General features: G+C 39.3%; 1 protein-coding gene across 2 annotated transcripts in view; it reads left to right on the plus strand.

The window, feature by feature from the left end:
* The window catches only part of LRGUK (leucine rich repeats and guanylate kinase domain containing), a 108,859-nt gene extending 85,993 nt beyond the window's left edge, over positions 1 to 22,866 (plus strand). Inside the window, exons 16-19 of one of the 2 annotated variants that reach the window (XR_011504623.1) lie at positions 8,840 to 8,928; positions 10,774 to 10,896; positions 16,874 to 17,025; positions 21,375 to 22,859. Coding sequence is in view for 1 of the 2 variants with exons in the window: in XM_014839393.3 (XP_014694879.3) it covers positions 8,840 to 8,928; positions 10,774 to 10,896; positions 16,874 to 17,025; positions 21,375 to 21,517 (507 nt within the window). In the remaining variant the exon portion in view is untranslated. Of the gene's footprint in view, positions 1 to 8,839; positions 8,929 to 10,773; positions 10,897 to 16,873; positions 17,026 to 21,374 lie in introns of both variants that reach the window. The other variant, XM_014839393.3, reaches the window with a different exon arrangement.
* Positions 22,867 to 23,912: the final 1,046 nt, after the last annotated feature.

Consider the following 23,912-nt stretch of genomic DNA (forward strand, 5'->3'; position numbering starts at 1 on the left):
CCTCTTCTGTAAAGTGGAGCTAATAATACCTACCTTACAATGTTATTGTATCAAATGCATATGAAATTTCTTTGTAAATTATTGACCACAAAACAAATGTTAGTTGTCGTTATGGTGATAATGGTTAGCAGGGAAGAGAGAAAGCGTTCAGGCCGCCAGGTGTACTCCTTTATGTTCAAGAACAGCAACTCTCCTTTGGAGCATCATCAACATCCCTGTAACATTAAGAACCTTCAGATTTATGAAAGGTAATTTCTACTTCCAATAAAGGCAGACTTGGTAATTTGGACTAGCCTTCCTGCTGAGTACAACTAGAAAAGCTGGACCAAAAAGAATGAAAGAAAAACCTTCCTGAAGGTATTGGAAGGCAAACAGAAGAGTGAAAAACTATCTGGCCAGGAATTAGGGATGAAAGATGATCCTGAGAGGTGAGCCTGGTACTGGAGGCCACTTTTCCCTCCAGACCTTTGCCAATTGAGGTAGGCATGGCTGAGGGGCTGAACTGACACTTTTGACAGTATTGTGGGACTAAGACAATAGCATCCCACATAGCAGAGCCAGAAGGACCTACAACTAGAATATACAACTATGTACTGGGGGGCTTCAGGGAGAAGAAGAAAAAAAAATGAATATTGGCAACAGATGTTAGCTCAAGTGCCAATCTTTAAAAAAAGAAATAATTGGTATAAATTTTTGGAACAGTTAATAAGTGCATTTGTCAAGGTTATTAGATACGATATCAATATACAAAAATAAATTGGATCTTTATACTATAGAAATAATTTTAAACATTTAAAATTTTAAAAATATATTCTGAATAGCATTAAAAATATCAAATATTTAAGAATAAATCTAATGAAAGATGTGTAATATCTGTGCCTAGAAAAACATAAAACATATTATTTAGAAAAATTGAAAACCTAAATAAGTGGAGGAATAGACCACATTCATAAATTGCAAGACTCAATATTTTACAAATGTCAGCCCTCCCCAAATAGATCTACAGATTCAGTATAATCGAGTCAAAATCTCCATAAATTTTTTTGTGGAAATTGATTGTATTTTGATATTGAAAATTTTTATTTTGTTATTTCATTTTGAAATTGATGTGGATTTTAATATTTATATGGAAATACTAGTATGGGCACAAAAATAACTTAAAAGGCTGAATAAGCGCCCCCAAACATTTGACTCAAGCACATGTGGAAAGATGATTTATGAAGAGAGTGGCACTGCTGAGCAGTATGAAATCATAATTCTAGAAGATAATATGAGAGAATATGTTTATGACTTTGAATTGGGGGAAGATTTCTTAAATGTAATGCAAAAAGCACTAATTACAAAGGAAAAATTTATAACATTGAGGTACATTAAAAATAAGAACTTCTGTTAATAAAAAAACAACACTAAAGAGAGAAAAAGGCAAACCACAGAAAAGGAGAAGATATTTACAATTAAGTATAACTGAAAAAGTGCTTGTATCCAGAAAAAAGAACTTCTACAAATTATTAAGAAAAAAGCCAGATAATTTATAGAAAAACCTTCACAAAAGATAAGATCTAGATGGCCAATAATCATATGAAGAGAGATTCAACCTCACTATCAGGAAAATGCAAACTATAACCACAATGGGATACCACTAGACATAGATTAAAAGTACTAAAATGATGAACTGACTGTTAAGATGCAGAGCAATGGGAATTCTTGGAAGACAACTGGTAGGGGTTCAATTCATACACTTTAGAAAATAGTTGGGCATCATTTACTAAGTTGAACAGGCAATTGAACATACTGTGCTTCAGCAGTGGTATTCCTGAGTGTATACCCAACAGAAAGGTGAGGCCATGGGCACCAAGAGATATGTAAGGAATGTTTGTAGTAGCATTGTTCATAGTGGTCCTAAACCGGAAACTCAAATGTCCATCAGCAGCAGAGTGGCCAGACACAATTTTAAATTTTCATATGATCAAAGATGTGTGGGTATTGAAAATGGACTAACTTGCTCCATGGATGTATCTCACAAACATGCAGTTGATTCAAAGAGTTCTTGATTCAAAAGAATACATCCTATATGGTTCTGTTAATATATAATTTAAAAACAGGCAATACTAAACCATAATATTTAGGGATGCAAGTTTAGGTGATAAAACTATAAAGAAATGGTTACTGTAAAAGTCAAGAGAGTGCTTATTGTTTGGGGTGGGGGTGTGGAGGAAGAAGAAGGTAAAAGAATCTCAAGGGGCTTGAGGGATGCTGGCAATTGTGGAGTGGAGGAGGGCACCTGGTGTAGTGCAGTGAGTGTCGTTTGTCTGTTCATTAGCTGTACAAGCCTCAGTAGGTTACTTAACCATTCTGGGCTTGGGTAGGGTTTCCTACAGGCTGCAGCTTGAAAAACCAAGGGCTGTCTGTAGTGCGGGGGGTACAAGGGTGATGCTGAAACCAAAGTCAGACAAAGGTCCAACTAGATGATCAATCTGAAGAATCTGAAGAGAGTGAGGAATCTAGATCAAGAAATAGAACAGATTAGGAATTGTTAAGGTCTGAGACCCATATTACTATCCTACTGAGAAAAGTGAAATAATGAGCTAAGGGAATTGTGGCCATGTGTGAAAGGAGTAGTGTCCGTGGTCTGTGTGCTAGTTTATTGCAGGATGAGTTCATTGTCTTTGCTAGTTTAGCAAGCCTAGGAAGGACCTTTGCTCTCATAGCCATCCTCTCCGCGCCCATATGCAGAAGGCTTCCTTCCCCCCCTTCCTATGCCTTCCCCTCTTCCCCTCTCCTTTCCCCTTCCTTTCCTCTCACTCGTTCGTCTATCTATCCATCCTGTATTTGTTGAATTCTACCACGTATGTAGGATCTGGATTTGCTTTTCAGTAGAGGGCAGGTATTTGCTGACCAGACACTGTTCCAGATGCTAGAACAAGGTGGACCTGATCCCTGCCCTTATGGAACGTGTGGTAAGTAGTGACCCCGTCTGGTCTCCTCTCATTGGCAGGGTGAGGTCAGGGTATCTCTAGCCCTTCTACTACTGCCTTCTTTCTTTGAGTAGAAAATGGGCTCATGGAGCGTGGAGACCCTCAGTATATCACTGACTCCTAACACACTGACAGCTGTTTTTCTTTCTCCTCGTTAAAGTCACTAGGGATTTACTCTAGGACCCAACTGACTTGTCCTTCTTAGGAAGAAATGTCCAAGAGTATTATTCTTTGCTCTTCAAGTCTGAAAAAATCAGCTAATAACACTTTTCTTGCTTATGACTCCAATAGTTCATGAATATAAAATGCTCTGTATGAATATGGCTGTAATTTAATATGAATTTAAATAATTTCATAAACTATTCAATCTACTCATTTTCTCATTCCTTGCTTATGCAATCCTTTGTTGCTTTATGACTTCTCTCTTCATATTTTAAATACTATTTACTTTTCCAAATAACTCCCAAAGCACATTAATTTGAACATCTCTAAAACATTCTTGGAGAACTATAAATACAACTTTAATCAGCCTTACTGCTTCATCACTTACAGTTTCCTTTTTAGGTTTGAATAATGAAAATGTACAGCTTTTTTCTTACTGCTGTAAAAAATGTCTAACAAATACTATCCAGTGAGAGGTTTTATTTATACAATAACAATATTGTTATATAAATTAAATAAAACAACTGTAATGAAACAAGAAAAACAACTGTACCGTTGGTTACAGAAATCTAAGTTCCTGTGTTTTGCTTGTCAGAATATCAGTCTATCGCCTGACCCCCTTTTGCGTGGTTGGTTCCCTAGAAAATCTACTGAAGGCCATGCCGGCTTTGTGAGGATTTTTTGCTCCGGAATTGTTATGACTCTATCTTTGCCTCCTAGGAGAAGCTTGATTTTCTGAACTTGAGTAAGATTTGTTTCTTCAACCAGCTCCTCCAGCCTCTGTAGGGGACACCCTTACTCCTGAAGCAGGCTAAGTCACTGAAAGCCACATCTCCAGAAAAAAATTGCTGAACGGCCAATTCATTCATTGAAAGCCAGTTTAGCAAGTGTGTGTGCAGCAGATAAGGCCATGCAATCCTATAAAGTACCCAAATGTATGACAGCCACAGAGAAAGCGGGCCTGTGGTGACAACATATTGGGCACCTACGTCTACCAAGCACTGTTTCCTTTCAATACTGTGAGGTGGGTCAGCTCAAGGAGATTGTCCAAGATTGCCCAGCTCAGAACTGTCTATTTTGACTTCAAAAGAAAAATACTTTCTTCTACACAGGTGCATTTTTTACTGCTTGGTGTTCAGCACCATGTTTATTAGCTGGAATAATACTATAAAGAGATGCTTCTCTCATCTACCACCTGGTTACCATGTGGTACAGTTCGTATTGGATCAGCAGTCTGAATGCTTTTTTCAAGGTAATAAATTGGTTTCCTATTATTCTCTGAAGGTGACTAATTTTCAAATATCATTTATCATCGTTATGATTTATGCATGTCAATTTTGCATTTATGCATATTGATTTATGCATATTGAAGGGTATTCACCTGCTGCATTTTTTATCCTTGTTGAAACTCAAATTATCCTACCTTTGGAGGCTGGTCCCATGGCATAGTGGTTTAGTCAGTGTGCCCCACTTCAGGGGCCCAGGTTTGTGGGTTTGGATCCTGGGCATGGACCTACACCACTAGTCAAGTCATGCTGTGACAGCGACTCACATATAAAGTGGAGGAAGATTGTCAACAGATGTTAGCTCAGGGCTAATCTTCCTCAGCAAAAAAATAAAATAAAAAAATAAAATAAATTATCCTAGCTTTGGCCAGTGAGGGCCTCTTCGAGTTGGCTCCTGTGTCCTTTTAACATGACCCATGTGGTCTTTGATACCCATCTATCTGGTATGACAAGATATTCTATGCTCTTTTGTTCAGTAACTGTCCCAGACCTGGAATCAATCTTTTCTCCAAGAAGCCTTGGTTGCTTTAAGTGGGAGATGGTAGTACAAGAACACATTGTGTTTGCTAGGTATGCGTATTGCTGTTGGGGTGGTCCTTGTTTCTAGGGCTTTTCTACGGTTGGATAAAATATTTTTTGAGTTCACATTAATATTTCCAATTCAGATTCAAGACTTCAGGATCTTTACTTAACTTCTTCCCTATTTTATTTCTTTCACACTGAGAATTCTGATCCTCAAAGATGTAGGGGAGGATAGAATTATAATATCTCATTAAATTCTCATGTCTCAGAATAACAGTACTAATACTACCAGCACTCATTATAAAAACTGAAAACAGTTAAAAAGATTTTTTTGCAAATGTTCTCCGCTCATTATTTATGGTTGCACTATAGCTACACTATCAGAGCATATAGTCATTATATACTCTCTCCCTTTAACTCTCATTTTGTCTTAGCTCTCAAATATGTACATACTTAATATTCGTCATTAGATCTTACCTCAGTGTCTCTCTAGTTGTTTTCTTGTCTAAGCTTATTCTCTGCTAGAAAAAGAAAGGGCTATGGGAGCAATATTTCCTGAATTCTTGCCTGTTGGTAAGAGGCTGATATACTTTTTATACTTGGATTGTAGTTTTTATCAACCATCCTGTTTCCTTGTTTTGGATTACTTTGTCAAGGACTCATTGTTTGTAAGTTGGATCTTCTTTGTTTATCTTATTTATTTGTCATTTTCTCTTGAATCTTTTTACGTCTTTCTTTGTTTCTTTTCAAGTTTAAAAATTTTCCTCTGTTCATTTTCTATTTCTCTTAAGGCATTATTTGTTGTGTTTCTTCACTCTGGTATTCCTTCTAGTTTAGTTTTCATTTCCGAAGTGATTTTTTTCCTTATATTTCTAATTCTTTCCTGAGTTCTGTCACCTCATTTATAAGTTTGTAAAATTGTAATTTATTTGTTCCTTGATGTCTATGTCATTTCTTAATGTTGTTTAATTTATTTCAAAACAGTAGATTACAGATTTTATCTGCTCTATGAGCAAGCATTCATTGTCTGTCGAGGTGTTCCTCTGCTCCTCTTTCTCTTTTTTCTTATAATAACTTTGCGTGGAATTTGACTAGAAAATTTTTAATTTTTATGTGAAATTAGTTTTCTCAGTTTGTAGAAGGCAACATGCTTTTTTCAAATAGTGTTCACCTATATGGCAGCTTCCCTCCTGCGATTTCCTGCCTCTGTTCCCCTCCCCACTTAGGCATAGACTTGCTGTTTCCTTTGTCTCTGTTGATCCTGTCCTAATTGGTTTTCATCCCATCCCATCAGCTTTTTCCTTATTGTGGGGCCCTGTCTCACAAGGGAGCCCCAGTGGGTCACTTTCAAGAATTCACAGTTGATTTAGCTCCTTCAGAACTTACCATGAACCCCTTATGCTTACCCACTGTTAGGGTGGGAACAACACCTTCTATGTTTCAGTGTGTTTCCTAAATTGTCCTGCTTTGCTTTCCAGTAAATACTTTTTAGCTAATCCTTTTGGAGGTTCTCCTGTTCTCAGGTCTTTTAGTCACTCTGTTGCTTCCTTCTGCTTCCTCTTGCACAGACAGGGATATTGTGCAGGTGTGTCACTATTAAGGCGTCACCTGTATTTTAGGGTTTGAGGAGATACCTTGCCACCTGGTTGGTTGTAAATGTTTTGATATGTTTTTGATGTGGCTATTTAATTGCTATGTCTATTTTTATGTGGGGATTCTGGAAGATCCAAAAACTATGCTTCCACCACCACTGTCATCTTCCCAATCATGATGTAATTTAAATCAAACATCAATATAGGAAAAAAATAAGGATGATGTAAAGTGAAATCACAATAGTAAATGTGTGTGATAGTACAGAGTGATTTGAGCAAAAGTAATAACAAATTAACATGAGAGTAGGACAGCACATTTGGTCGATATAAGTAATTTTATATTAATATGAAAAATTAGATGTTCATGGAGTTATTTAAACATACAGTTTTTAAATGGTGAAATTTACATAGTGTTCGTTCCTGTCTTCCTTTCTTGTCCTATTGCAGACCCCTCCCTGCCACCCAACAGCTATTTTCTCCTCATCCTGCTTACACAGAACCACAGAGCTAATGGTCAAGCAAACGATAAAATGGTCTCAGCCATCAAATGTCCACCTGAGAGCCTGTGTTCAGTGAAGCCACATGTTAGCGCTCATGTGTCCTGGTTTCTAAAGAACAATTTCAAAAGCTTGAACTAGAACTTCTCAAGCTAGCAACAGTTGACAGCTAATTCTAAGGCAGATTATAAAGAATGGTATATGTTATTCACTCTTTATTACCCCCCAATTTACACAGTTGTACATTAAAGGTATTTATTGAGCTCCTGCTTTGTGCTAAGGCCTGTGTGCTGTGTGCCAAGGATACAGGAGTGACCAAAGGGACTTCTGGTCTCTGGGATGTAACTTGTTTCCCAGAGTTGCTCACTGTGCCCATCTTGGCATCACCGCAGAGCCGAGCCACTCCTGCAGAAAAGTTTTTGTAAAGCAAAAATGTTTTTAGAATCATATCAACTTAATCCTTAAAAATTGATTCTTAAAAAATTCCCCCAGAAGACGTGCAAACACTTGAAACTATGTTAGTCTTCACGGCTAAAACAGTGGTTAGCCTGGAGCTGTGGGCCTACCACCACAGGGATGGTGTTGATCCTTTCACTCGCATACTTGTTTGTTATTATTTCCTATGCAATTTTAAGTGAATGTCAACTTAGAGAGGGGCCTGGTAATGACATTAAAATAAAAAGTCAGGTTTATCTCAGGTTAAGTTACTGCAAGCAAAGATTAGTGTATTTTAAAATGTATTTTATTGCTGTTTGAATAAGTGTTATTATAAATCCCTTTAGAAATGATGGACTTTTATGTAAAACAAATAAACACTTGCTAATTTATCGTTTCAGTAAATTAAGAATTGTATATATTAGGTTTGCTTAAACTGAGGAAATCCACCCCATGGACAGTTGCTAAACAGGTCATACTCCATCTGATAATCTGTGTAAACACATGTGGTACTGTTTATAAAACAGCATACACGATCTTGTGGTTTTTTTCCTCCATCTTCTTTAATCCCCTTTTGCCACCAGCTTATAAACCTTTTGAATTCAAAGACTGTGTCTTTTATGTTTTTGTATCCCTAGCAAATGCTCACTAAGTATTCAGTGATGGTGACGGTGATGCTGGTGAAATTCGGAAGAAAGACTTCCCAATTTGTCCTGTTTCAGGATCATAGCTGAAGGTTGTTGGATATAGTCAGTCAGTTAGTTACTATGTGTGCTAAGATCTGGGAAGACTAAAAAGACAATAATAATCTGTATCCTTAAGAGAGACTCTCATTGAAAGGTAAAAAATATAAACATGAACTGTTAGTAAAAAATTGTGGAGCCAGCCCAGTGGTGCAGCAGCTACATTTGCAGGCTCCGCTTGGGCAGCCCAGGGTTCACCAGTTCGGATCCCAGATGCGGACCTGCGCACCACTTGGCATGCCATGCTGTGGTAGGTGTCCCACATATAAAGTGGAGGAAGATGGGCACAGATGTTAGCTCAGGGCCAATCTTCTTCAGCAAAAAGAGGAGGATTGGTGGCAGATGTTAGCTCAGGGCTAACCTTCCTCAAAAAAAAAAAAGCCACATTGTCAAATAAAGTTTATATATTAAATGGCAGCCATCATAACAATCTTTTGATTTGATTTATAAAGTTTTTTTTTTCTTCCCACTGAACAAATATCAATTGTTTTTTAGGCTTATCTTTCCCCCCCTTTTTCTTTCCACATATTTGACAATCTCTAGTAAGAAGAGAATAATTATAGCTATTTTAATTATCTGATGTAATTTTGACATCAGTGTAATTTTCTGATCCTATTTCTTGCCTAGGAAAGAGATTCCATGGAGAGACAGTATGAGACAGCCCGGAAGGCCCTAAGAGGAAAGACACCTCCTCATCACACACTCCTATTTCAAAGGTAGTGATTTGTCACGGTTAGTTATACCTGGGCATCTTTAGATTGCTGTTCTAGCATCCAAATATACCAAACGAATCCTAAACCATCAACATAGACAGGGACCTCTGTACTAAAATGGACCCAGTGAACTAGTAAATCTAGTTCTAGAAGTTGTATTTCCCTTTCGTTTGTGTATATTTTTAAAGGCATAATATGCTCACAGCTACTAGAAACTGATGATGATATTTCTGGTGGTGTCTGAATATTAGTATCAGCCTCTGGTAAGGCTGTTTATAACTGAAGGTTAATTGTATTCTGTTTTTTTTTTATCCTGTACTTGTGTGTCATGAATCTCAAAACAACAGTAATTAATGATTTGTGGGATCATTTGTTGAATGTCTCCTTTCCATTTTAACCTTTAAATTCCATAAGGGGGGGACCATTGTATCTTTATTAATCCATGAATTCTTAGTCCTTAATATGAAATGTTTCATTTTGTCCTTTCTGCATAGTAAAGGCTTTATAGATATTAGTGGCTATAATAATTATTGTCCTATTAATTATTACATATGAAGAGACACATTTAGGCTTTGAAATTTACTCAGAATGAATTAACCAGGTCACAGGATGTTTATGAAATGTTTGCGGTTTATTTTCTCATTAATGTTACAGGCATCAGTATTCTGAATTCTTTGTGACCTTTTAGAAAGTTTGAGTAATAAAGTGAGGCCCCTGTTTTCAGAAAGTTATTAAGAGCATTGACTAGACATTAATTATTGCATTATTTTAGAGTGCAGTGATTTGAGGAAGCAGAATAAAAGAGCCGTTTAAATGGTTTTTTCGATTTCAGATCTTTTTATTGTCTGTAATTTTAAGCTATCTGTTGAAAATCTTTAACCAATATAAATAAAATTGTTTCGTCTATTTGTCTAATATATATCAAAAAAAGTGTGATTAATTTTCTTCACATCTTTGGCTATCTTTGGCTATCTTTGGCTAGTCTGACTCAAAAGACAGGCTGTGTGGTATCTACAAAGTTCTATTGTGGGATTGGGATGGTGGTGGCCAGGAGAGAAGCAGTGTCCTCCAGAGCAGCTAAAGCCAGGGCCTGTGTGACCTCTGACCCACAGAACGGCCATGCCTATTGAAACACTGTGGACAGAGACGCTAAATAGTTTTAAATATGAGCTCCAAATGGTTGAACTAGGGCAGATAGTTGCTTTGAATTTGCATGCATTTATATACAATTGGACTATTTTGCACATAGCAGCTCTATTTAGCATGTCTGGGGTGAAGAGCAGTAGGATTTATTCACTAAAAATGGTTAATGATTCTTTCTGGTCACTCTGGGGAAACAGGCTAGTATAGACAAAAAAAATAACATTTTATACTAGAGTTCAGTTGGGAGTATAATATTAGAATTTTTAGAAATATTTTATTCTGGTGTCATTTCAAAGCATTAGGTTATAAACAAAATTGGAAAATGTCTATTTCAATTTTATAACAGTTGATATATTGCTGGATCTCACATAACAAATGTGACTAGGATTTACAATAGAATATGTACTAATCAGTAGGAAGAGAATTTGCCTATATTTATGGCTTAATGGATAAGGAATATTCACAGCAATACAAATTTGCTTCAACAATACAAATTTGCTTAATCTACAAATTAGAATGTGATAATGCCAGTGTCTGAGACAAGCAGTGACATGAACATTTATGAGTGGATACGTTATATTATTCCAAGTAGATTTTATTGGCATTTGCATTTACGAGGGATGTAATGGTCAGTATTTAGGTATTATATGTGTGTATGCTTGATACCATTACAAAATTCTTTGGATTTTTTTTTTCCAATTTCAGGGGTTCAGTACCAACACCCAACATCAATAGTCCACGTTATTTTACAGCTTTAGAAGTACAGAAAGATTTTGAACTTTGTGAAGATTATTTTAAAACTGCCTTTCGACCATATCCTGAAAAGAGGTGAGTTGAGTTTTTCTGGATGGAGTTGGCTGTTTTCTGCTGGTTAGTTAAGATCGTGGCGCTCATCCCTAGCTTCAGAGAAATCCGAAAACTGGAAAGCAAGGCCCCACCTCCCACTGTGGAATTCAAAGACAGTAGATCCTGGCTCTCTAGGGAGGGCACAGGTATGTAACGTAGGTTCATAAAACTGGAAGCTTCTCTCTGAGACTTTGAATCTTGAGGGAGTGACACAAAGACACAGGGGCAGTTAGAGATCATTTAAGTCACCAGTCGGGGAAGAATCAAGAATCCATTGTGCAGTGCAGATAACGATGATCTACCAACCTCTTTCTGTATTGTGACTCATCTTTGTTCTTGGCACCTAGCTCACCTTGGTTCTGCCCAGTTTTTAAGCCAAGTTGTCTGGTTTTCCATTGTCTATAGACTACCTAATAGCTTTTCTTTTCTTTTTTTTAAAGATTGGCACCTGAGCCAACAACTGTTGCTAATCTTTTTTTTTTTTCCCTACTTTTCTCCCCAAGTTCCCCCCAGTATATAGCTGTATATTCCAGTTGTGGGTCCCTCTAGTTGTGGTATGTGGGATGTTGCCTCAATGTGTCCTGACAAGCGGTATCATGTCTGCGCCCAGGATCCGAACCCTGGGCCGCCAAAGCAGAGCCAGCGAACTTAACCACTGGACCACAGGGCGGGCCCCGCCTAATAGCTTTTCAATAACTGCCTTTTTAATATTCAAGTTGGCCAGCATTGGTGTCTGTAATTTTCAGTTAACATCTCTGATTAGTACAATGCTATATTTCAAAATGTTTACCTGCTGATGTCCACTATATAAAAGGCCATTTCAGGGTCCCAGTGCTTAACACATCAAAGTGTGGCTCAAAGTCTGAATGTGTGTAAGTTGAGGACCCCATAGGGACCACAGCAGACCCTCCAGCACTGGTTTAAGTGCTTGGCTTTTGCACGCATTCTGCTGCATTCTGTTTCTACCTCAGCTTTGCCTGCCACTACAATTGACCATCTCTCTGTAGGTCTTGAATCCAAACTCCCAAGCAAACATCTGGCTGGTTGAGTCAGTCGCCATCTACTAAGGAGTGCCACTCTTGGACAGAGACCTCCAATCAGGGCCCTCATATGTAGCAGGCGGGTCTATAGATTGGTTGCCCCTATGTCAAGCACTCGTCCTTTATCTAATTGTCTGTGGCCAAAGCTGTGACAGAGAACCAAGTAAAGAAGTCATCGAAGGGGTCTGTGGGCTTGGCAGTCTCTCTGGAGTGTCTGAGTGCATGGCAACATAATTGAGAAGAAATGTGACTGGAAGGGAGTACACTAAAACGTTAACAGCAGCTATTGATCTAGAATTATCAGTTATTTTTATTTTCTTCTTTATCTTCTTCTGTAACTTTTAAATTGTCTGCACAGGATACATATTTTTTATTTTAATATCCTCAAAAAGCTATTAAAAATCCTTGAGAATATGATGAAGTATTCAATAAATGGGGAAAAAATGGTCCTTTAGATAAAATTAAGTTTATCATATCACTCTATATATTAAAACAAATTCTGGATAAATTACAGTTAAATACTAATCAATGCCTATAATAAAATAATGTGTTAAGAGTCGAATGCAAATGTATATTCAGCATAATGTAAGTTTAAAAATATTCATCTCTATGTATAGAAAATAAAAAAACACTGAAAAGAAATACCCCAAAATATTATCAGTTACTATCTTCTAGTAATGGGATTATGGCCAATTTTTAAAAATTTTGTTCTTCTCTGTATTTTCAACAATGAGCAGTTTATAATTTTTGAATTATTAACATAACTTTAAAAAGTTATTTTAAAAGTTTGCCACAGCAAAGGGATATTTTATGAGGGTGATGTATCATAATGAGAAGGAGAATTTAAGAAATGAGTAATGCTTTCCTTCATTTCTGAGTTTTATTGTTGTAACACTTTGAGCTTCCGTTCATAAATTTGATGATGAAAAATAACCGTGCCCTCCAAATAGTCCCCCCAAGTCTGCACACTTCACTAGATGCTAGAGACTCTAGCATTATACTTAGTTAATTCGCTTTCTGTGACAATGTTGAAACTGTGCGTCACTGAGGAATTATTAAAGCTCTAAATTTTTAGTACAGTAAGGTGGATTGATGGGAATCCAGTGAAAAAGAGAATGTCTTAGTCAGTTCAGGCTGCTGTAGCAAATTACTGTAGACTGCGGGGCACAACCAACAGACAATTATTTCTCACAGTGCAGGAGGCTGAGAAGTCTGAGATCAGGGGGCCAGCACGGTCGGGTTCTGATAAGGGTCCTCTTCCTGGTTTGCAGATGGCTGTCTTCTTGTTGTGTCCTCACATGGGGGGAAACAGAGGAAGCAAGCTGTCTTGTGTCTGTTCTTATAAGGGCACTAATCCTATTCATGGGCTTCACCTCCTGACCTAATCACCTCCCAAAGGTCCTACCTCTTTATACCATCATATTGGAGGTTAGGATTTCAACATATGAATTTTGGGGAGGGGACACAAACATTCAGTGCATAACAGAAGAAAAACAAAAGAATCTTAATAGGCTGCAATGGATTTATACATCATCTGTTCCCACAGTGGAAAGGGTAGGTCAGACCTGTCACTCAAGTCTGACCCTTCACATATGGTAATACATGTATCTTTCAACTCCACCACTTTTTGACTTCTGACTTTCAAAGCATTTTCGTCTAATACTTTCTTTGATACAAAGGAAAAGTAATTGTTGAAAGGCGGAACTTGCTCTGTGATCCCTTTGTGGTGTGTGTTTTAAATGAGGAAGTATTCTTTTCCAAAAATAAGAGACCAAAACATAAGTGTTATGGGTTGAATTGTGTCCCCTGCCCTCAAATTCATATGTTGGAGTCCTAACCCCCAGTACCTCGGAGTGTGACCTTTAGAAATAAGGTTGTTGCAGATGTAATTCGATAGCTTAAGATGAGTTCATGCTGGATTAGGGCGAACCCCTAATCCCATATGATTGTGTTCATATAAAAAGGGGGAATTTGGACACAGACACACACACAGGGAGAAAGCTTGGGATGATGCAGAAGCCAAGGAACGCCAAAGATGGCCAGCAAACCATAGAAGCTAGAGGAGAGGCCCCGAACAGATGCTCCCGCACAGCCCTTAGAAGGAACCAATCCTGCTGACACACTGATCCAGACTTTTAGACTCCAGAGCTGAGAGAAGATACATTTCAACCACTTAGTTCACAGTACTTTGTTACAGCAACCCTAGCAAACTAGTGCAATATGTATTAAAATTCCAGTGCAATTTTTCTTGCCATTTTCTTTCTGTGTTTCCTTCAGCATACTATATTTATATCACTTTAGAGACTTAGTCATAAAATCTATAGGTTATTATGTTTTTCACTAAAAGAGAGAAGAACATCTTTATGTTTCTATACTTTGGAATAAAATATCTAGCCTATAAAACATCAACACATCTAAGGCGTATTTAGGGGGAAAAGACTCAGTCTAGTTATACTTCTAGAGAGAAGGTCCCAAGCATGGGTTAGTAATGGCACTTTTCCACTGTGAAGGGTAGAGGAAAGGGTTGTTCAGTCACTGGAAAATCTAGATGTTGGCAGTATTGTTCTCAGTTTATACTTCTCTAGAAAGTGCTTTTTGGACAAGCTCAGTTACCTTATGTGAGAGCAAGAGACTGGGAAGCAAAGTCTTCTAGGAGCTTGGGTGCTCAACCTGAAGGAGGCCAGCATACTGTGAGGGAGTTCCAAAAGCTGTGGTCTAGCAGAAAGAAGAGAGAATCAAGAACTCAGTCCAAGCTGTTAAGAGGGATCCCCTCCTTAAGGTAAGCAATTAGACTTCTCTATCAGTTGATAACAAGTAGTCAAAACTTCTAAGCAGAACTCCTGGGGACAGGGAGATTGCCCCATCCTGGACTATCTCTGCCTGGGAACTTTGGTACCATCTAGCCCTAGCTGTGGTTGCTAGGAAGCTCAGGTCCAGCAGGAGGCAGGTGTCCATGCTCACAGTATGGGAACTTTCCAGGAGGGCTCATTCTGGATTCCAGCCACGCATTACCCACCAAATGCTGCAGCCTCTGCTTACCATTCAAACATAATACAGACAATGTGAGTGGCCTCACATTGGACATGTCCCCTTAGTAGGCCTACACTGCCCACTACATTTCATCCTGGCTTAAGGACAGGCCCAGATAGCTAATTGGACTGTGTTTCCAGTGATAAAGCTCTGAACTCCTGGAGACATCACATTAAGGTTTGCTTCTACCTTTTTCATCTCTGCTATGGTCCTAATATCATCCTGGTGGACATAGACACCCTCAGTTAAATGACAGGCTTTATCTTGAATAGACACAATTTGCATCAGCCTTTGCTACTGCCAAATATGATCTTAAGCTAAATGTGGAGTGTGAACAAGTGGCGGTCAACTTGAACTTCATCCTAGAAACATACATCTTTGCTGAGATAGGAATCATTACATTGGAACTGCAGAGAAGAAGGTAAAATCACAGCCAAACACTAGGCTCTGTAGTAAACAAAAATCTATTAATTTTCAACATTTTTAGTCAACCTTTGGCTAAATCATGAAAAGACATAACCATGAATACAAAACATAACATAATCAACCTTGACAGTGAAAAGTAGAGCTCTAATGACAAAGTTTAGGAGGTGGAGGTGGAAACTCAATATAGATCATCTGTCATTGATGGAACAAGAAATGGAGGTTTTTAAATATGATACATGAAGATGTAGATCTGACAGATGGAGGAACTGAAAATAGTGAAAGAACTGTTTGGGGGGAGAAAAATAGAGCTAAATCCTTTCCGATCATAGCAGAAGTCCATATCTATCAACTATATGCTTAAAACCAATAGGTCAATAAAAGTCAGTGACATATTATTTGGAAATAAGATTATTGTCAGAATATCTAAAAATCAGACAGTTAAAAATGGTTGGCTGTTAGGAAAGTCAAACTTGGGTGATTGATGCTTTTTATTATAAGCTCTTCTGTATCATATGACTTAGTTTTAACTATATGTAGATAGTAGGCTGATTAAAATGTTAATGAAATGTTTTTAGAGAAATAAGAAAAGTCACAGAAGAAAAGATGAATATATTTTGATTATATAAACATTTTAAGTTTCTCATGGCCCAAAACAAACTTAAAAGGAAAACAGCAAGCTATATAAAATACAACCAAAGAGTTAACATTCAATATATAAAGAGTTCACACAAATTAATATGCAAAACACTAAGATCCTCAAAAGATGAATGAGGAAAAGACAAACAGTTCACAAAAGATGGGAGAAAGACTAATTAATAAATATGAGGAATAATGTTTAATCTTGCTGTGAACAAAGCTCAGCTATTCATTGCGTTCTGCAGGATGAGCTCCCCCGTGGAGCTTCCTCCCCTGCGAGGGAACCAGGAAGCAGGTGGATCTCAAAGGAGAGCAGCCTAGTGGTAGGAAGTGCGCTGGCCCAGACACAGAGACTTCAGGCACCCAGATCACACCCTAACTCTGTTCTAAAAAGGGGAACAAAATCAGTCCCCAAAACTGGCATCGTGTGTGCTCAATGTGTGGTCCAGATCAGGCCCCTAACACGCTTTCATTTTCTCTATCCTTGAAATAGTAGGAACTGCCGTATGTAAATTGCACTTGATTCTAAAGTCCTAGGAATTAGGATCTTTGCCTTGTTCATCTTGTTTCATACTCCAGTACCTATCACGATGCCTTGCTTTTAGTGAATATTTAGTTATGTTTGTATAATGGATGAGAAGTTTATGCTATAAGGTAAAGTACTTAATATGTCGGCTGCTACATAGCTCTTACCGTAGATGCTATTGAAAACATGTTCACAGACCACTGACGTGACTTGATAAAGGTGGCCCAAAGAAGTTGGAGGCAGAGGTCATATGGCTGTTAGTTTTTCATCTCAAAGATATCATTCATTCTTCGTTTTACAGCGGCATGGATTTCCCTGTCATCAGGAAATATTCTGCATTACTTCAGTCCTGTCTGTGGTCAAAAGAATTGCCTTTTCAGCCTCCAGAGGGCAGGAGTCGTTCACGCCCAGGATCAAGAACAAGTTATAGAGTGACGGATCAGGACCTAAAAGGTTTGAGTTGTTTTACGTATGATTCTCATATAAATATTAATATTAATATCATATCTATTTCCCATTGTTTTTCTGACTGTTCCTGATTTTTTTAGTTAAATGAATGTTTTCAGTCTGAATCTCTCCTTTGAGGTAGGGGTGGTTATTTGTCGGCCGTAGCTATAGATGAGAAAGAAAGTTCAGAAAGGTCGGGAATGTGCTGAAAGGGACTTAGCTGCTTAGAGTGAATGCTGCTGCTCTGCCACATGGCCACACTCCCAAGGTGTCTTCTGGGACGAGGGGCTCCTCTCAGTGAAGGTGAGGAGAAGCATGGAAGGTTTCAGATTGCTGGCCGATCTACTGCTCTGAGGATCTGGCAGAATCCTAATGCTTTTGGGTTTGGCGAATCTGGCCCGGTGCCCCCAACGACCCCACTCCCTTTTTGTTCCTTGCTCCCCAACACACATGTGAATGCATATCTCCAGGCACAGACAGAATGCTCATTGCATTTTTGTGTGTGAGCTCAGTGGTCATGTTCATAAATGACAGTCAGTAAAGACCTTGAATGGTGTGGGGAGACTGAAGGGCTAGAGGTGAACATGGGAAAGGGAGAAAGTGGCCCAGTGTTGGGATAGAAGGTGGGGCTGGGTGAGCAATTGACAAAGGAAAGAGTAAATTGGGGGAATTCTCTAGGCTGTGGAGGCTCAGAGGGAACCACCAGTTGTAGCCTGAGGGCGGATGCTCTGCCTAAGCCCCGAAGAGGAAGTGAGGATCCCCTGCTTGCTCAGGTGACTAGGGGAACCAGAAAGAGAATATAGACTTGTTAGATTGCCAGGGACAAGAGGACACAGTGGATGGCATCACCTAAAACAGGCATCTTCTAACCATTTCAAAGGTGGATTCCCACTTCAGCCGCTGTTGTATTCATGAGAGCTGGCGGAGATAAGGTATTTTCAAGGACTCATGAAGGAGGACACAAGCAATGAGGATTAGAAGCCCAAGACCAAAGTTCCAGGAAATAATCCAAAATTCTTAAGTAGACACTTTATGTCATCTCACAAGATGTGGGAAGTGATCTAGGAACCCCTTAAAGGCTGCGACCTGCCACTCCAGGGCCTGAGGGCACCCAGGAGCCCAGGACCAAACACGTCACCAAAGCCTATCATGGTTCTGGCCTCCCATAGGACATTTTCTCTCCTCTGCCTGTCTCCTTCCTTAAATGGGATACTTAGAGCTGAAAGCTGCATTCCAAACATACTTTAGCCAGAACAACGTGGGGCTCTTACCTGTGGGGTGGTGCTGTAGGAAGAACATTAGATGAGGAATCAGAAGACCTGGGATCTAGTTCCATTCTACTATTATCTGACTGCCTAGTGTTGGGCAAATCAGCTAATGTCTGAGCCTGGGGAGTAGTAATATCTGTCCTACAATAATATAGTAATATCCCATATTACTACATATTAGTAACTATACATGTTATATATAATACATATACACATATATTAGTAATTATACTATATATTATCTATGTATAATAACACAGGTTTGACAAGATGGGTATGGTGTAAGTAAGAAGTAAAGAGCTAGATATCTGCTAGGTATTATGATTATACATTTTTATACACATAGCAGAAGAGTGTGGTAATTCTTTGCCAGGATGGTTTCCGGAGATTTATTTTGTTCTTTGAATGGACCATGTTTTCCTCTTTCCTGATATGCCTTGTGATCTTTTGTTGAAAACCGGGCATTTGAAAAAGCAGCTACCTCTTGAAGTCTGCAGCCTGGCTCATGCAGGGGAAGACCTTGCCTAACTAGCGGAGTGTGTTCTGAGCCCAGGATCAGCCCAGTCTGAGGGCTTAAGGTCTTTTCAGTCCTTTTCTGACCATGCACTTTCCCTGGACCTGTGTGCTTTTTCCCAGTTCTCCGGTCTACACAGATGCTTTTTAAATGTCTTTATTTCCCTAAGAGTCTTACTCCTGCTGCTTCTTGGGGCTTAGCAGTTCTATTGTGTTCCTCACTTAGTAATCTCTTGTCCCAGACCTCTGTGGGCCTATGGCCTCCTTACAGTTTTCGCGAGCTGTGCCCTGCCCACTGCTTCCTGTGGCTTCCTCTAGTCTGGACAGTTTTGGCCATCTGACCTCTGAGTTAAGTCACCACCAGGCAGCCAGCCCCTAGACAGGTTATACATTGCCCTGTGCTCTCTGGTTCAAAAGAAGGAACTGGGGGCCAGGCCTCCCTTCCCCCAAACCAAACCTTGACCTGCCAGGGAAGGGATGGGGCAAAAGGGAGCAAAAACTCCGTGAAATTTCCCACTGTTTCTAAAGTAGCTCTTTCTCGATTGGACGTACACTTGGTTGCTGTAGATCTCTGACTGATTTCCAGAGCTCCTGTGAGGTTTTTGTGTTAGTCTCTTGTTGTTTATTTGATGGTTTCATGGGGGAACGAGGGCTAGAGCTTCCTAGTCTGCCATCCTGCTGACATCTTTTTGTGGTGGTTTTCTTACCAATTGCATCACATTACTGGTTTTGGGTCAGTTAAACTCTCTTATTCACATGAAATGCCTAACCAGTTTTCTATCATTCAATATAAGCACACTTGATTTTTTTTTTTTACATAAATGAAATTTTTATTTTCATCTTTTTATCATTTTGGTTTCAGCACCAAATTCTTACTTGATTAAGTCATTTTGGGTCTTGATTCATCTCCTAAATTAACTACCTTATAGATTTCTATAAAGCCAGCAAGCATGGTACCTATGCCTTTGGCATAGTCACTGTCAACAATAGGACCCAGAACTTGGCTAATAGCAGCACCCTGTGAGAAGTCTCTGGAGACTCAATTCCAGGGAGATTCTACCTGGTGTGTGGTCCTTCTCACATCTCTCTAGAGTATTCATATGAGAAACTTTGACATGTGTCTTGGAGAAATCAAGACATTAAATCAGTGGTATTTTCTAACTCAGAGGTCAGCAAACGTTCTGTAAAGGGCCAGACAGTAAATGCTTTGGGCTTTGAGGGCCATATAGACTTTTGCATTACTCACCCGTACCATTGAAGTGTGAGAGCAGCCGTAGACAAGATGTAAATGAATGGAGGTGGGGCTGGGTTCCAATAAAACTTTATTTACTAAAACAGGATGCAGACCAGATTTGGCCTATGGGCTGTACATTGTTGACCCCTGCCTAAGTAGAAGGGAAATTAAGTTAATCTGAAGTAATTTTTCTTTGCAAATCTCTTCTAACATTTGTCACTCTGCAGTATTCTCTAAATGCACAAACCATTTCTTTAATACACTCAAATTTGCTAAGGTTTAAAGTGAGGTGTACTGGTTTGTATATCTTTATTTCCATTTTGAAAATGGCAATATTATTTGTCTCCAGTACTTTTTTTGCAGTCAGTGAATTCTCAAAGACTAGAAACTCTAAATTACTTCTGTAAGTTATTTCAGCCCCCGGGATGTGACTTACCTGGGTGTGTAAACCTGAACCGATGGAGAAAGGAGGCCCAATCTTCTGCTATCTTCTCCCTTCTTTGGAGCACAAGGGGGAGCTTTTCCTTTCCTTTTCTTTTCTTTTCTTTTTTGTCCTCTGTTAACACGACATCATCTTCTCAAGGAGTATGCCATCCTTTCTCTGAATATACCTTAGAAAAGTCCATTTGGCCTTTAACATTTTGGGTTGCTTCAGTTTGCCCAATAGCTTGAGTCTTCCTGATCTTATGTTATAGGCCACTCCATTTCTCTCACTCCCTGTAGAATCCTCTGCCTCACTTTCTCAATTCCTATGACACTGCATTCTCCCCAGGGCGAATTTGGCTTCCTCTGTGACTACCATGCTTCTACCTTCAGTCTCTATCTTCCAAACTCCACGTGCTTCCCACGGTCTCTGAAGGAACCTAGCCCCATGGTTCATCCTTGGTATTTTATCCTTGGTGGACAGACCAACCTTAGAGGACATTAGATGAGGTTTTTCTAGGAGGGACTTCAGAGAGAGAGGGTGTGTGTGTGTGTGTGTGTGTGTGCGCACGTGTGTGCATGCATGCTGAGTCTGCTTATGTATGATTGTGAAAGAATATGGTGAAGATATGGTTACAGAGGATATGAGCAGGAGAGAAGAGTGGCATAGGAATTGCTTGCTGTAGCAACCTTCTGATTTTTGGGCAAATCTATACAACCCAAGGCTTGTCCAGCCTCCCACGTAATATATTCTGAACCTCATCCCTTCTTCTTCTTGTCTGGATTTCGTTTATTATAGTTTGTTATGAGTAAATTCTAAAAATTATCCTGGTGCCTACCTCGTACAGTGCTTATTCGTTTAGTATACGAAAGAGTTAACTATATGTACTGTCTCTTTTTTTCTTAATGTTTTACAGCACTATCTAAGCAGTCATTTCCACGTGAAAATTGGACTCTCCAACACAGAAGACATGCATGCTCAGTCATCAGTCGCCCAGGTTCCAACACCAAACCCCCCCTCCCTCCAATCCCTCAGGGTGGCAAGCGGACCAGTGCTTGAGGCTTGATCTTAACATGGAAAACTTGCATTGATCATGTCCAATCCCTTTATCTTACCTGGCCATGGATCCTGGCTGTTCTCACTCAGCCAACTACCTATAAAAGAATGTTTTCTATGCCTTAATTCTCTCAATCGGTTTCTTTTGTGATTCTCTGAATAGTGTCAACCTTTTTTTTTTTTTTTTTGCAGGGAAAGATTGGCCCTGAGCTAACATTTGTTGCCAATCTTCCCCTTTATTTTCCTGTCCAAAGCCCCAGTGCATGGTTGTATATCCTAGTTGTAAGTCCTTCTAGTTCTTCTACGTGAGCCACCGCCACATCATGGCAACTGACAGACAAGTGGTATGGTTCTACAAGTGGGAAATGAACCCAGGTCACTGAAGTGGTGAGAGCACTGAACTTCAACTACTAGGCTGTCAGGGCTGGCTCTTTTTTTTTTTTTTTCTTTTGGTGAGAAAGATTGGCCCTGAGCTAACACCTGTTGCTATATTCCTCTTTTTGCTTGAGGAAGAATGGCCCTGAGCCAACATCTGTGCCCATCTTCCTCTCTTTTTTTGTATGTGGGTTGCCGCCACAGCATGGCTTGATGAGTGTTGTAGGTCCACACCCAGGATCTGAACCTGCAAACCCAGGCTGCCAAAGCAGAGTGTGTGAACTTAACCACTACATCACTGGGCTGGCTCCTCTATCTTTTTTTTTTCTTTTCAATGGGGAAGATTCGCCCTAAGCTAACATCCATTGCCAATCTTCCTCTCTTTTTGCCTGAGGAAGATCAGCTCTGAGCTAACATCTGTACCAGTCTTCCTCCATCTTGTATGTGGGATGCCTCCACAGCATGGCTCATTAGTGGAGTAAGACTGCACCGAGGATCTGAACCCATGAAACTGGACCGCTGAAGTGGGGCACACGGAACTTTAACCACTCGGCCACAGGGCTGGCTCCTCTATCCTTTTTTTTTAATGTAAGTTATTCTTAGCTTGTAGAAGTGTAATTTCAGTTTTTTCTAAGCTGTTAATGATTCTTCCAGATGCTTCCTGCTGTGAAATATCAGATAGCAAAATCTTCCAAGATCTCTGTGTTGCTACGTGCGTAGTGATTTTTGGATTTATCCAACTGGAATTGCGCTCTTGAAATTTCAATGTGTCCATTTATAACATTAGTGTATTCTCTAGGGGATTAAAATATTTTGTTCTTCTAATTTTGAAAGGATTGTAGAGTTCTATTTAAGTTGTGGGCAACATGATATTGACTGCATCTCTCAAAAGGAATTAATTAATGTAATCTTTCATGGTTCTTGACTTGATTTAGCAATATGAAAGAATAAAAAGTATCAGATATTTCTTTTATTTTACCCTTTCCTGAATCTGGTTAATTACTGCTTGTCATTAGAAATGTTTTTAAACAACTTTCATCCTCTTTGTGGTTTCACTACCTGCTGTTTGCAGAAAAAAACATTGAGTAGTTATAGGTAAGGCTGGTATTCAGCTCACATGTGCCAGTAAGACTATCCTGGTTGTTAGAACATTGAAACACATCCCTTTAGATTGGTAGGTGGTCTCTTCCCTGAATCCTCTGTGGATGCCCACTCTTGGGAACATAAGCCTTCATGTAGTACTGTACTAATTGTTCAATATGTCAAATATCAAGACTCTCTAATGACTTCCCTTTAAAAAAATATCAAAATCCTCTTTAATAACTCCCTTTCCCATAACTCAAATTTGGATGTAACACGATCTGCATCTGGCTCTATTCTCAGCAAGAGCTGGTTAAAGTTCTTTTCTTGGGGTTGGTGGGAGGGAATGAGAGAGGGAAACATGGAGGAGAGGACAAGACTCAACAGGAAAAGGGAGGCAGTCCTTTCTGGAGAAGTGGGGAGGCAGAGTGGGTGCTGTGCCCCAAGAATCTTAAAGAATAGTTTAACTTTCACCAGCGTCATTTAGCCTTTTAAAAAGCTACTATAAAATATTTTAGACACACTAGAAAATATAAAAATGAAAGTTTCAATTTCAGACAACATGGAGGAGATGCACTTTTCCTAATTCTCCAACAAGTATGGCAAAAAGCCTAGAAATTATACATAAAATAAACACAACAAGACTGAGAGGTGAAAGGAAGAAGGAAGAAGGCGGAGCAGCTGGGGACCTCAGGACCTGAGTAATGACATAGTGGTGAGTTCCCAGAGCTTCCTCTTTGACTCAAATATCCTGAACTGGGTGCTGGAGAAGCTACAACCCAAAATACTAACAGTACGGACCACAAAATCTCCAACAGAAAGCTTACTCTCTCTAGCTAAAGGACTAGGAAAGGGGTAGCCTAGCAGGACAGAAAACTTTGGATAATAACTGCCTTACTTTAGTCAACCACCATGGATAAAACTGTGGCCCCACCCTCACCCC

The sequence above is a fragment of the Equus asinus genome, chromosome 1, assembly GCF_041296235.1.
Source record: "Equus asinus isolate D_3611 breed Donkey chromosome 1, EquAss-T2T_v2, whole genome shotgun sequence".
Taxonomy (NCBI): domain Eukaryota; kingdom Metazoa; phylum Chordata; class Mammalia; order Perissodactyla; family Equidae; genus Equus; species Equus asinus.